General features: G+C 35.2%; 1 protein-coding gene across 1 annotated transcript in view; it reads right to left on the bottom strand.

Annotated features, from left to right (window-relative positions):
- The window catches only part of LOC131684842 (protein tipE), a 118,182-nt gene that overhangs the window by 48,168 nt on the left and 54,982 nt on the right, over positions 1-15,032 (bottom strand). Inside the window, exon 3 of the mRNA XM_058968055.1 lies at positions 1,852-3,261. Within this exon, the coding sequence (XP_058824038.1) occupies positions 1,852-2,624 (773 nt within the window). The 5' untranslated portion in view covers positions 2,625-3,261. The remainder of the gene's footprint in view (positions 1-1,851; positions 3,262-15,032) is intronic.

The raw sequence follows: 15,032 nt of genomic DNA, 5'->3' as shown, positions 1-15,032 counted from the left end.
TTCGATACTAATCCAGCGAAGCATGGAAATTCAATAAACAAAAAAAATCGATTTCATATTGGCGAAATTTGAAGACAACCTCATGACTTCTAATCAAACCATTTAATTGTTTAACCCTTACAAGTCTGATCATATTTTATTTTCGATTATAGACATTTTAACCTTAAGGTCATTCGCTTCTTCATTAAGGTTAGAAATTTTCCTATAAAAAATCTCTATTCCTGTGTGCGGGGTTGGGATTCGAACCAGGTGAGCTGCGAACATGACATTCAATGTACAAATACCGCTATGCCCGCTCGAGTCTGATCTTGTTTCGATGCGAGAATTAGGTTGGTATAAACATAGTTGATATCAAATATGCAGTAGTTTAGAATTTTCGCTATTCTAGTTACCTCATACACAAGATATGGAATTTTTAATTGCATTCTCAAATAAATTTTTGTCGAAAATTATTTGTCAAAATTTCAGTTTCTGTTAAAAATCCGGGCCCCCTTCAGCACTCCGGGACCAGGGGGAAACACCCCAGTCCCCATCCCCCTCTCAGCGGCCCCAGGTTACGGATTGAATTAGACGTAAATATGGTATAGGAAAAACGTACAAGGTATTAAAAACTGGTAAGTTTTCTAGTATACATAAGTAAAATTATATATATTTACACTGCCCATAAAAGCACAAGAGTCCCATATGGATTTTTGTTATCTGCTGGATTGTATTCTGTATCACCACTGAATCACTATGCACAAATAAGATTACCAGGTTTGTTCAGAAAATATCGAAAAAAAATACCAAAACATGGTTGTCCCACTCATAAGTCTCAATGAAAATGTAAATCTAGAACAGCGGCTTTCTCGGTTTGCTGTTTTTCAATAAGGGACTCTTGTGCTTTTATGGGCAGTAAAAATCAAACCAATACACTAAATACGCGTCGATTTCTTCCTGTCTGTATGTAAGAAATCGAAAGTTTTACTGCAATCTTGAAATCCAATTGATTCAAACATTACATTAAAACGGGGCTGGTTGATGAAACGATGACCTCGGCTAACGACATGTCTGGCGCTGTACACGAAATGGGTCATCGAAAAGTCGATTAAGCTAACACCTATCTAAATCCTTCCACTAAATTATTAGCAAGAATATGTTTAAATACATCTTTTTTGTGAATCATTACCGACTAGTGGGAGATAGGATGGTTAACACACATACCTTGTAAACGTGTAGTCTAGAATACGTTGCACTTTCAAGTAATACTTTGAACTCTTGAATATTTATTTTTGTATTCGTCGGTGCACTATAGCCTTTCTTGTAACAGATAACATGTTTTAGTGTTTATTGTCTTATTGGAGCTGTTTTCACTGAAAACATTTCATAATTACTTTCAATTTCCAGTGACTATCTCAAGTCATCAGAATTAATACATTTATGCAATAATTTTTAATCCGAAACAAAATCCTGGCTCTGAATATCGTATTTCACATATCCTGAAATACACACCGAACGGCAGCACCAGCCTAATACGACCGGAGAAAAAGAATTCCGCCAACTATCACCAACTGACCACGAGGAAATGACTGATGGAAGTGACCAAGGCAAAGTTGCGGGCATTTGCAATGGGAAAAGAAAGGATATGAATCGAAACATAGCCGTATAATGGATTTGTCAACTACAGAAATCCACTTTCTTAGCTTTCAATCAAGCCACAGTTGACCATGGTTGGTGTTTAGAAAATTCATTACTAATATTGCCTTTCTTAGTTGCGAGAAGTATGAATATCAACTTGAAGAATTATTGAAGAAGAAACTTTCGTAGGAGTAAACATGAATAAGAAACACACTAAGTAAGAAACACACTCACCTGAGATTCTCTATCCTAGGCCTCCGGTGCCGATGCCGGCGTCGTCGCTCCTTCTTACATCTACAATCACAGTGCATTAAGCAGAGAAGCACCGACGAGATCACCGTGACGATGAATGGAACCACGAAAAAATGGATGATCGTTTGCACCTGGTCCTCCCGGTTGTAGAAGGTCATCACGACCGTTTTGTTCTGTTTCGAGTAGTAGCACGGAAAAACTGCGCCCTCGAAGCCGTACAGATCGGTGAAGTTTTTGCACTTAATCGCGGGCGGATAGCCGCAACCCTTAATGTTCACCAGCAGTATCGCTTCGTCCGACCGCTCGATATCGGTCAGATTGAACAGCTCCGAGGGCGTCGCATTGAAAGGAAACGTAAAGTTTAGATCGTCGATGAACGTCACATAAATATGAGTGCACTTGAACACATCCGAGGTGCAACCTTCGCGGCACGAGCTCCACGAGCAGTTGAACAACCCGGTCATATCTTCACGCCGCGTCGTAACACACATCGTAGGTTGCTCAACGAAGTCGCCGACCAGCGTTGATATAGCCGGATCGACATACAGAGGAACCAGAAACAGTAACGACGCTCCTGCCGTCACCGAGAGGAACGCCAAACTGGAAGTAGTGTAGAAGCTGGCATTTTCGCGCAGCGTTCGTTTCGGTGGAGGACCACTTTTCGCCTTTTTGGCAGCCGCTAGCTCTAGCAACTTCTTCTTGCGTACCTCTTCTGCTTGTTGCTCGAGCAGAAGCTCCGAGCTATCACTCCTCATTGTTGGTACAGCAGCCACTCAGCAAGTTGCACCTGGTTTCTACCACTATGCTGGCGCTACCTGAATACTGCTTTGCGACAACAAAAACAACAACGACGACGACAACGGATAGGACGGTGGACCACCTCATCCCAATCCAAGTTCACTATATCTGCCTCCGATTGGCTCACACAAAACACTCAGATTGCCATTCACTTATGTTCACTTCTGGGGCGTTATTTTAAATGTATGCAAAGCATTAACCTTCTTTTTATAGAGCAATGAATGTGGTCCTTTTATCCGAAACCCAATCCGAAGGAAAAGTCACACTTTCAACATCAAATGTGTTTTAAAATTTTAACAGAGCACAATTGTTTCGCAAAGTGCAGGCCCCATCCTTTTCCTGCGGTTCGCTTTTTATGCTCTTCTCAGCAGGTACTTGCTATGTGTGTCAAAGCGAAAGCTGGACGATTTCCTTACCGTGCATCTTCTATTTTCTTGGGTTTCGACTGCCTGCTATACACCACAGGATGGGTGGGTGGGAGTGATCACCCACCTCGCCTGACAGGGCACTAACACCAACACTGGCGATGACCGTAGCTACACTAGTGGAAAGCTTTGCGAGAGAAAGCTTTTGTCGTCCTGTTGATTTTGCTCACTAAACAAGGAAGGAAGAAACAGAAAATTATACAATCAAATTGGGCTCTCACTTAATTATTCGTTCTCTCAAGTTTTCTCTCAAAGAACAATTGCTTAATTCTCAGTTGAGAAGATTTTCTAACTGAGACTTACATGCTCGATTTTCGTTTCACATTCATTTTACTACACGTGTGTGAGTTTTCCAGACAAATCAGTCGGCGACGTGTGATTTAAGGAGCGAAATATGCGGAAAAGGGGACAAGAGCAAGGTATTGAAGGTGTTTTCCCATTTACAAGCACATTGGTGTTTCACGGTAGCAAAGATTGTCTGGAAGGAAAAGCTTATTTTCTGACTCGAAAAACATCAGGCTTAATTGTAAGCGATTCTAAATAAACAACATTGAAATCCACGACTTTTTGATCGTATCTGGAATACTTTTTGTCAGTTGTCGTTTTTATCTATCTGTCGAATCTAATTTTGCATGTTTTTTTATTTTCATTTTTTTAATTGTTGGATATATTTTCTACACTGGCGGTTCAAGGGGAAGGCACGGAACGTGCCCCCTCCTATTCAACCAGAAAGTGGCTTCCTTAAAAACATATTAAATAATTTCTGTGTTTGATTTGGCAAATTCTTCGCCACACTCCACGCAAATCGGGCAATGCGTTTTCAAGATTTAAAATATGATTTTCTAAATAATCAATAAATAATAAATATTCAATGAAACACATTTTTCCAATAAGTCGTGCCCCCTTATCGTTTGCTACGGTATCGTTTAATGCTGCACGGGAATGCTAAATCCAGTCAAAACTAACTCTCATAACATTCAAACCACAGAAGTATAGGTGGGATAAAAAGATTATTCCGATATTGGTAAGACTAGAAAAAACCAGGTGAGTATATCGATGAACAGCTTTAATTTTGAACCCATACTTTAGAGCATTTTCTCCCTAACAACATTCTTTTATCATAATTAATCAAATTTGGTATTTCATGAAAGGTCAATAATTAGATAATAGAACGTTCAAGTACACCACATACATTTTTCTTCTACTTTTTTTTACTTTGCTGATTTCAGTTGTGTTTACGCTTTGGGAAGGGGTCATAACTCCACCCATTTTTTAATAAAACATTCTTCTTTTCAAGTAAAATTTTCATAAAACTTTTAAAGAAAATTCCGAACTTAGCTCACTTTTCTCTCCTCAACTTTCCATATAACCCCTTAATTCTAGACAAACATAGCAAAAGGTCCATAGTGCAAATGATAGCCTCATTTTGTTTACTTTCTCTTCCTTCAAGAACTCGACCGCTTTTTCACTTGCTGCATAACTCTTTGCATAATATGCTAGTCAAAATCAATGTCTTTTGATATACAGTCGTGATTCGCTGGCCACCAGCACTGTCTTACTAACGAACTTGATTCACTAGTAGGAACGAAAAACAATTGGCAATTGGGTTATTGGTAAATAACTATTCAAAGCAGACGTTAGCAGTGTAAATACATCGTGTCACATATCAAACTGTTGTCAAATCAATTGTCAAAATAAATTTGACATGAGATTATGGCATTCAGTTTCTTTTTAGTTGGACAGTCATCCAATCAGCGACGTTGAAAGCAGTCTAATTAAAAAGTGTCCAACCAGCGAATCTCAACTGTATACTGAAATATAAACATATCCATAAATTCATTTGGTTCATATAATTGGTTTAATTTTGTATTCGTTTGATTCGTTTTGAAAATTTCATTCATTTAACACATTTTGTGTATTTCATTCGATTTATTAATTTGGTTCCTTTTATTCATATTATTCATTTTAATTATTTGATTCATTTCATTCATTTTGTTTATTTTATTAGTTTTGAGCATTTTGCTCATTTCGTTCATTTTCATTTTAACCGTGCTATTGACTTTTATTAATCTTATTCGTCTCATTCGTTTTATTCATTTTGCTTACTCATTTTTATCATTTCACTTTTATTCTTTTCATTCATTTTATTGATTTTTGTTATTCATTTTAATCATTTTAATTTAATCATTTTTTTCAATCGAATTATTTTAATCATTTTTTTCAATTTAATTATTTCATCAAATTTATTTATTTTATTCATTTTATTCGTTTCATTCATTGTACTCGATTCATATATTGTATTTTTTTCATTTTACTTATCTTTTTTTCAATGTAATTCTTCATTTTATTCACTTAACATTTTTCGTTCATTTTATTTGTTTAATTCATTAATTCGTTTTATTCATTTATTTCATTTTATAGTTTTCATCTCATTTCATCTATTTTATTCATTTTGTCAATATTATCCATTTTAGTCGCTTTGGTCATTTTATTCATATAATTTACATTTACTCATGTTGCTCAAATTGCATGCTTAATTTATTTTATGTACCTTTTATTCGTTTTATTGATTTTTATTCATTTTATTCTATTTTTTATCCATTTTATTTATTTTATTTTATTTATTCCATTTATTCTATTTGTTATATTCACTCTATTTACTTTATTATTTTATTTATATAATTTGTTTTATTAATTTTGTTTACCTTATACTACGTATAAGGAAAGTGAATACCTTACACGTATTTTATGCTATATTTTATTTTATCTATATATTTTGTTTATTTTATTCATTGTAATCAATTTATTCACTTAAATTATTTTATTTATTTTATTCATTTAAATCATTTTATTTTTTATAAATTTCATCAATTTTACCCATTTCATTAATTTTAATCATTTTAATTACTTTCTTCATTGTAATCATTTTTATTCATTTGAATATTTTTTTGTTTTATTCTGTTTAGTCGGATTATTTATTTTGTTCGTTTGAATCATTTCATACATTTTGTTCTTTGTATCACTTTTATTCATTTCATTCATTTGAATCATTTTACTCACATATCCTTTTAAATCATTTTATTTTTATTTAATTCATACATTTTATAATTGATAGTTTTATCCTACGTGTTCATTTTGTATTCTGCTTACCACCTTTGTTGTATTAGTTCTACGTACTTTATTATTACTATAATTTTAAATTTTTTACATTTTAACGACATTCGATTAGCTAGAGATTACTGGGTAGAGAAGGTTATGAAAATTAGAGCCATAGTACTCAAGTGGGAGCAAGGATGTGAAGTAAACAGATCGGAAAACTAGAAGTGGCAGGGTCATTAGAACAGGCTTAATATCGTACTGGCTAAATTTTTGTCTTCTGCTAATGAAAGTCGAACTTAGGCAGCATAACTACGAATCACCCGAGTTCAGTTATGCTGCCTAAGCTCGACTCTCATTAGCAGAAGACAAAAATTAAGCCCGATATTAAGCCTGTTCTAATGACCCTGCCACTTTTAGTTTTCCGATCTGTTTACTTACCATTCTTGCTCTCACTTGAGTAGGGGAGATGGATTTGAACACATATTGTCTAAAATATTGTATTTTCCAAACCATATATAATACATCAGATTGTTTTTTAAACATCATAAACGACCAAATATTTCATTTTCTTTTAATATTGTGATAACTTTATGCGTATAGATTATGAGATATGACCAGGAAATCGATTATCCCTAAGAATCAAGTGTCCTCACTCTCCCCTACTATGGCTCTAATTTTCATAACTTTACCAAGTAATCTCTAGTTAATTGAATGTCGTTAAAATGTAAAAAAGAAAATATGACTAACACAGTCGAAATAAAAAAGGAAATTAATTTCAATGTTTCATTCATTTCATTCACCTTATTCATTTCATTCATTGTATTCATTTTATTTATATTATTTATTATATTCATTTTATTCGTTTCATTAATTGTATTCATTTTCGTCAATGTTTTCATTTTATTTTATTTTTCATTATTTTCACTGTATTCTTTTACTCATTTTATTTATTTTATTCGTTTATTCACTGGAATCATTTTATTTTTTTATTTTATTTATTTTCTACTTTTTATACATTTTATTCATTTTATTACTCTTATGCATTTCATTCCTTTTTATATTTTGTTTACATTTTTTTTATTTAATTCATTTTATTGTTTTATTTGTTTCATTCATTTAATTGTTTTGATTCATTATACTTAATCCACAGAGAACAGACATATAAGCTAGAACAAACTTTCCCGTAAAACTTGTGTAAACATTTAAGTGAAAATACGTTAAATATAACCATCGCATACTGGTTCGCATGCATGAATCACCATTGTATCCAAGTTTGCACGCAACGTTCGTATAGCGTTTGCTGGCCGATAGTAGCGCCGGCTAGTGCCAAGTTGCTACTTGCTGGTGGCATCTCAGAACAACGGTTTTATTTCTTACACACATTGAAAACTGGTCAGTTCTCAGTGTTTAATCTATTTATTCATTTTTTCACTTTATTCATTGAATTCATGTTATTCATTATATTCCTTTGATTCGTTTTTATCATTTCATTCATCTTATTTTTATTATTCATTTTATTTATTTTGTTCATATTATTGCTTTTATTCATCTTATTTATATTATTCATTCCATCTATCTTCTACATATAAAAAAGTCAAAGTTTGTATGTATATGATTTATGGACTCCCAAACGGCTTAACCGATTGCCGTAGAAATGTATACATTGTAGTCATTTGTTATGGAGTGTGTTTGTGTGTCCTTGGTTACGGGTTATTTGTCCGCCAGATGGCGCTTCGGACCAATTTGTGTTGTACTCCTATTTCGTTGAAAGTCGCAGCAACGCGCGACGTGCATTAGCTAGTTCACTGTACGCATATTATTCAATTCACTCATTAAATCAATTTATTGATTTTATTTATTGTATTCATTGCATTTATTTTATTTCTTTTAAGGTGAAGATATGTGGAAGCCACGTTGCTAGGCACCGGCCGCTTGTTTACATTGAGGAAAACTGAAATCTGAAGTGAAAATTCAAACGCACAAATGAGAGTTTCCAAACATTTTCCTTTGGTCATCTGCACATTGGCAGAAAATTTGAAGATTTGTTAGTAATCGATTAAAGTTTCGCGAGTGTTTTTGCAGTGATGTGTGAATAAAGTGCATTTGAAAAAGTGCAATGAAAACGAGAAGAAGAAAAATAAGAGTGTTTCGAAAAGAAACCCCAAGTGAAGAGGGGTGATATTTTCGCACAAAATAGGAGCTACAGATGGCATTCCGTCATAAACTCGGATTGATTGTATAGGAAAATGTTCTAGCTTCCTTAAGTAGCAGTTTCGTGGCACACCAGCAAGGTTAGTGTGTTGAAAAACGTATTTTTATATTTGCTCATGTCAGATACATGGTTAGGCAGGGGAGAGGGGTGTGTGCGGCGTAGCAACTATGTTGTGGCTCGCATGTATAATGTCCTTAATTCAGTTTGCTCATTTAATTAATTTTATTCATTCATTTTATTTTATTTTTATTTGTACTTTTATTCTATTAATTATATCCATTTCGGGCATTCATTCAATCATTATTCAATTTATTAATTTCACTCATTTTAGTCATTTTTTTACTTTAATCGGTTTATTCATTTTGCTCTTTATTTTTTTTATTTTGTTCGTTTATTCACTGAATTTTTTTTTATTATAGAAGTTTTAACCTTATGGTCATTCGCCTCTTTTTCGGTTTAGAGAATACTCCTTAGATAAATCTCTAACCCTATGTGCGGGGTTGAGAAATGAACTCAGGTGAGCTGCCTAAAAGGCATTCGATTTACCAACTACTTTATTCATTTTATTTATTTTCTTTCTATAAGCTCTGTTCTTTTCATTAATCTTATCAATTTTGCTCTCTTTCATTTTGTTAACTACATTTATTTTATGCATTATACTATTTTGTAACCTTAATTCATTTTCTTTTTATTTATTTTTATTACTTTATTTATTTTATTCTATTGATTCATTTTTTCGATTTTTTCTTTGTATTAGCCTTATGCATTTTTATTTTATTTATTTTTTCACTATATTCAACTTACTCTTTTTTTTCATTTTGCTCATTTTGTACATTTTATTCATTTTTTTTCGTTTCATTCTCCATCGCAGCGACATTTTACGTAGTTTTTATTATGTTTTCCATATATTTTATTAATTTCATTCCTGTTATAATTTTATATTTTATTTATTATAGGGCTATTCGAAACTAGCAAATAGCCTATTCCATCTGAAAGGTATAACGCTCCTATAAGAAGCTATTGAATTTTTAGTTGATCCGACTTCCGGTTCCAGAGTTACAGGTTTAAGAGTGCGGTCACACTGCAAACTTCCTTATAAACTGGTACCACCATAATGTCCAAATGATGTAAAACATATTAAAATGGGTGAAATATTACTTTAATTTACGGGTCTAGGTCACTAGTGATCAATCAAAGTACACTCTTGGAAAAAATGAAAATTACATTTGACGTAAATAACGCAGCGACGTATTTTTCTATCCGATAATAGAATTTTACATGCTATGAAACGTAAAATTGGATATTGTGACTCTTTAGATGTAAAACTCAGACTGAATGACCTAGAAAAAGCCGAACATCTCACATTTTTACATGTAATAAAATGTAAATTTATGTGAATTGGGACGCTCCTTTTATGTGCATCTGGCAAGACGTAAAGTTACATGATTTTTTTTGCTGTGTAGCTTTGACCACATTGGCACCCTTTGACGGTTCATGGTGCGTCCGGGGAACTCACAAAGTTCCTAAGCTATTCCCCAGCGAATTCTTGACCGATTTTTACAAACATAATTTCAAATTAAAGATACAGTAATTCCATTGACTGTTGATGAATTTCATTCGGTTTTGACTCTTGGTTCCGGAGTTACAGGTTGGTTATTAAAATTGTACTGGAGTTTCCCATATAAACCGTTACTCTCAGAGGCTAAAAACTATTGAAATGATCACCAAATTACTTCTAATCGCATATCTAGATCATTGACTGCCAATCAAACATTCTTTCAGTATATTGTTCACTATCGACGATTCCGGAAGTCCCAGATTCCGGGCATATTCCACAATTAAAGTCACATCAGTTCTTCGGTGATGACAGAACTGATTTTCTTAAACCAAGTCTCAAATGAAACGCAAAATATGCAGTTGAGTATTTCGTCGCCACCCCCTCTCCTTATGCTCTTACACCTACATCCTTCATCACCTCCACCATCCCCCCTTGGACCACCCTCACATCCGCATTCCCTTCATCCACCCGAAATAAGATGAAGGATTTCTGACGCATCCTCTACTCTCACTCTGCTAACCCTCCACCCCTCCCTTTCCAAATCCATTCCCACAGCATTTCAAAATATGATCGCATAAAAATAACATTGAACTCTTGCTGATTAATCTGATTAAATATTATACTTTTTTGTTTAGTGAGTCAGCGTCGACGTTCGTGGTAGTCGTGGGATACGTGCTAAGTATAATAAGAATGCAGTAAAAGTTTCCACAACTATATTGCACATAACCAGTTAGGATAAATGAGAAAAGCACAATCGCACCACTGGATCAACACAAGTTTTTTATAGAATCGCCACAATATATATATTCACAAAAAATGCATCCACGTAAATATTTATCGTAAATATCACGAATAAGAAATACCACAATCATTCTATTACACAATTGTGGGTAGCACAAATAAAATTGATTTTGCTAGAACGTTTTCAATAAAAAAAATCAATGTTATCAAACATCGAGCTGAAAAGAGAGAATGAAAAAATGATATGCAAAAATACGAAAAATTTCTTTCGATAAACGAAAAAGAAATCGTTCTACTGACGAATAAGTTTACTAGTGGGGAATTCCACGAAGATCCGTCTGAAAATCTTTAAAATCTTGACCGTCAATGGGATCACTTGACTCAAGAGCAATCTTCTTAAAAGGGCGTAGAAGTTTTTGAAAGCAGCATTTTCAGAAAGTAATGTTCAATTGCCGTATTTTATACAGAAAAACTATCTGGGAACGAGTTACAGGAAATGAATACTCCAGCACGATAAAAATTTACGTGCAAAGCGTGAAAACACATGGTTTGTACTCCGGTGCTTGAATTGATTTTCGATGGCTATTCAACAGGACGGTGGAGTGCACTGGAACCAAACAACACGATCACATGACAATTCTGCTCGAAACAGCAAAGCCAATGCACTTGACCACCTGCACAACCATATTAAATATTGCTATTTTGCACAGAGTTGCTATGCTATTGATCTAATGATCCAAATCTGGTAATCTATATAACCTTCCGTTCAAATTTATAAGCTACGAATCGTTGTTACATTTAAGTTTGAGTGCATGTGTTATTTTAATACCATTTTCAATTGTGAGATTGTGTAAGTTTCTACCGTGTAATAGCAGTATAATGCATTTTAGTCTCGGGCCAATGACGCTTTATGTGCATTGTACCAGTTATATTGCATATTTCGCATTAGAATCATACTTATTTGCATGTAAATGATACAGCTCGCGTTTTGGGTGTACACTACAACTGACAGTTTAAGATAAATTTGAATCGCAGTTTAACAGCAAAGTGAAAACAATAGCTATATTTACTATCTGAAATTAGCAGGATGTGTGTCGTGAGCTTGCACTAAGCGTTTAATACTAGTCAGGGCTGGCGGAATACGTGGGTAGTATGGGTAGTACTACCCACTCGAAAATAACCGAGGGGGGAATTACCCACTCGAAAGTCTCGCGCACAAAATGACTGCGTCCGAAACTCTCGATGTACAACAAGTTTATATTTTAATTCAATTCAATTTCGATTTCTTCAAAATGTGGGATATTAATCAGGATTCGATTGAAATTTGAAATTATAATACTGATAGATTCACAAAAATATTAACGCGATTTTATTCAGAATAAAGGATGCACTTAGAAACATGTTAAAAAACTACATATATAATTCGCAATTTTTCAAAAAGAATTATTATTTGATTAAAAATTGAAACAAAGAGAAACATTTTTATAAGGAAGGCAAAATACATACACAAGAGGGATTGGTTTCAACATCAGAGTAGCAGAGACCGTGTCAGGGGAAGTGAAGAGAGGGCGGACAATTATGACAGGGAAAAGAAGAAATCTACCTTGCAGCTTTTTGGCAAACGGAAGATCACTGCCAGGACATCATGAACCGGATCGCCGACTGACCTCCTTGGATCCGCTGGGAACTCTTTTGGTATCTGTTACCAGGTAGATGTTAACATAACTACCAAGAGAGAAGAGATAACTAAATTTGTATATCTATGCTGGTTAACAATATGACATATCGGGAAGATCGAGGATATCTAGCACATCTTGCAGTGGAATGAGGCTGAATGTATTCGGTTAGCATAGATCTGACGCTAGAACACTAGGCGCACGACCAGACAACATATTTAATGTCGTGAAAACCTCTCTCTACGACCCCAATATCCCGGAGAAGCGCATTCAACGTATAATTATTGGAAATGACCCGTAATATCACTCAAAAAAGGCAAGACCCTAATCAATCCCCTTTAACCAAGGTTTGTTGATACATTTGGAATCTCTAAAATTTCATGGTTTCATGAAATTTGCCAATTTTCTAGCGTCCTCTGACAAAAAATATTGAAAAACTCGTTAAAATTACGCGATCTGTCATAAATATGACATTCTAATGTCTAAGTGTCCGCCTTCTTATTGCCCGCAATAGAGCAGTGCGAAGGAACTCAAACTAATATTTGTATCTGGTAATCTGGCAAGATTTTTCAGATAAAGCACTCAGGAACTCTCATATTTTCCCCAGAAACTGTAACGATGTCGTCGCCTTCGCCACTCAACAACTGTCATAATAAATAGCATAGAAGCTATGCATAGCTGTTATCTTCTGATGAACCTTACGGTAATATGCGCACTGCAATGCTTAGCGCGAGCATTTATGCTGTCAAATAAAAATATGTGTTTAAAAAATAATCATTTCGTTTATATACAGCATTATCATTTAATCGTGAAACGTCGATTTGAATGTGGATCTAGATAGATTATTGGTTGCGTGTATTTTGATCAAAGGTTGAATCGAATACACAACGTAGGGTCAAGCAAAGTTGAAACATTTTTCTCTCGCTAATCCGTCGACGAACCGATGCCAATAACCGCGTTTTTCAGCTTTCGTCAAGTTTTTCATTTGTGTTTCTAACGTCACGTATATTCGGAATAATTCGAGCGATTCGACTTCCAAGAAGTCCTTATAAGACCTTTTCGGGTACAATTATGAACGCTCTCTGGTCACCGCGGAGTGGGAGACCGTCAACTGTTGGTCGCATCGGGTACTCGTTTCGTCTGACATTTAATTGCAGTGTATAGAATCAAACCAGTCCAAACCTTGTACGCTTCCACCGCAAGAATTTCTTGTTTTGATTCGATTGTTTCGGATACAGTGGACGCGTAGCTCTTTCAATCAATGGGCTCACTATTTATAGCGAGGTCGAGTACAATAATTAATCTAAAGCGTTTGGCCGTGGTGGAGTAGGAATTTTTGTTATTTCCACCGTATTCAAAATGGTCATATTAAAATTGTCCCAAATATCACGCAGTTAGATAGATCGGTTATCATCGTGAAGACAATCCCATGGCATACCGTGAGAATTGAAGTCTTCTAAAACCAGCTGAGTTGTGATGTACATGGAAACAATACCAATAAGTCTTTGCCTTTGGGTCGGACTTGACAAGCGACAACTTCAATACCTTGTACCGAGCAAAGGTTAATCCGATTGAAAGAACAGCATATTTTGATCACCAAAAGTGTTTTCCTGGCCTTGGTGCATAATGTTAAAATTGTGGAAGATCTACATTGAAAGTTAACCAGGTTTTACACAATGCAACGAGGAAGTGTATAAATTAATCATGGCCGGTAGCGTAGCCCTGTTTAGCAATTCTTCTCGAAGCGCTCTTCGAAAGAGTGCTTCTATTTTTCCCCAAATAATAATTATGTGAAATATGTTGAGAGATCGCGCGGAGTCTCTCCACAGTAGGAAAACTTTTCATAGTTCCCTCCGCATTTTCCACGCCGTGCCTTGCTTCTACAATAGGTAGCTGTAGGCCCAATGGTTTGCGACGAGGGCAGTTCATGCCTCGCGGCACAAAAAGATGAACAGGTAGACGAGCCCCATTCAAAAAAACAATGTGTAGAAGAGCAGACTTTGCGAAAGGCTCGATATGAGGCTGATGGAAAATTAGTGGTTTTCTTACATTCCTCGATTTTTACCGAACGCAATTACTTGCAAACCAGAATTTTCACTGACTAAAGCAAAGGGTTCTTGAAGAATTCAACTTTATACTTTGCAATTAGGGCCCCCGTAGGAGACTACCCCATCAAGCTCTACTTCCCAGGCGGGTACATAGACAAGACTTCTTCGTATATGGCCGAGTGCTTAGTTAGATCCCGCATATATCGATGATGTTAAATGGTTTATATGTGTTCCAGAAGAAGACATTCCTGGTGCAAGTTGTATTACAAGGATGTAATTTGTATCGAAAAGTGGACTTATCGGCATTATTTTTGCCACCGCAGAAATATCCAAATCGACCTCCATTGAGCCAAAGGGGATGTTGGACGTTGGAGATACCTTGCAGTTAGCCAACACTATCATGTAGGCTTCAGTACCTGTGAAAGGTTTTATCGGTGGGAACGGAAAATTAATCCATCGAAATTTACAAGAATGGAGTAATTGGTAGTTAGCTGTGGAACATTTGAAGTATCAGCAATCAACGAACACATTTTCGCTAAGCCGTCGGCCATAGTCCGTTAACAAAGGGTGTTTCCGAATAGCCACCATATATTATCCGGGAATCTA

Source organism: Topomyia yanbarensis, chromosome 2 (genome assembly GCF_030247195.1).
Source record: "Topomyia yanbarensis strain Yona2022 chromosome 2, ASM3024719v1, whole genome shotgun sequence".
NCBI classification, from domain to species: Eukaryota; Metazoa; Arthropoda; class Insecta; order Diptera; family Culicidae; genus Topomyia; species Topomyia yanbarensis.
This window is presented reverse-complemented; position numbering and strand designations above follow the sequence as displayed.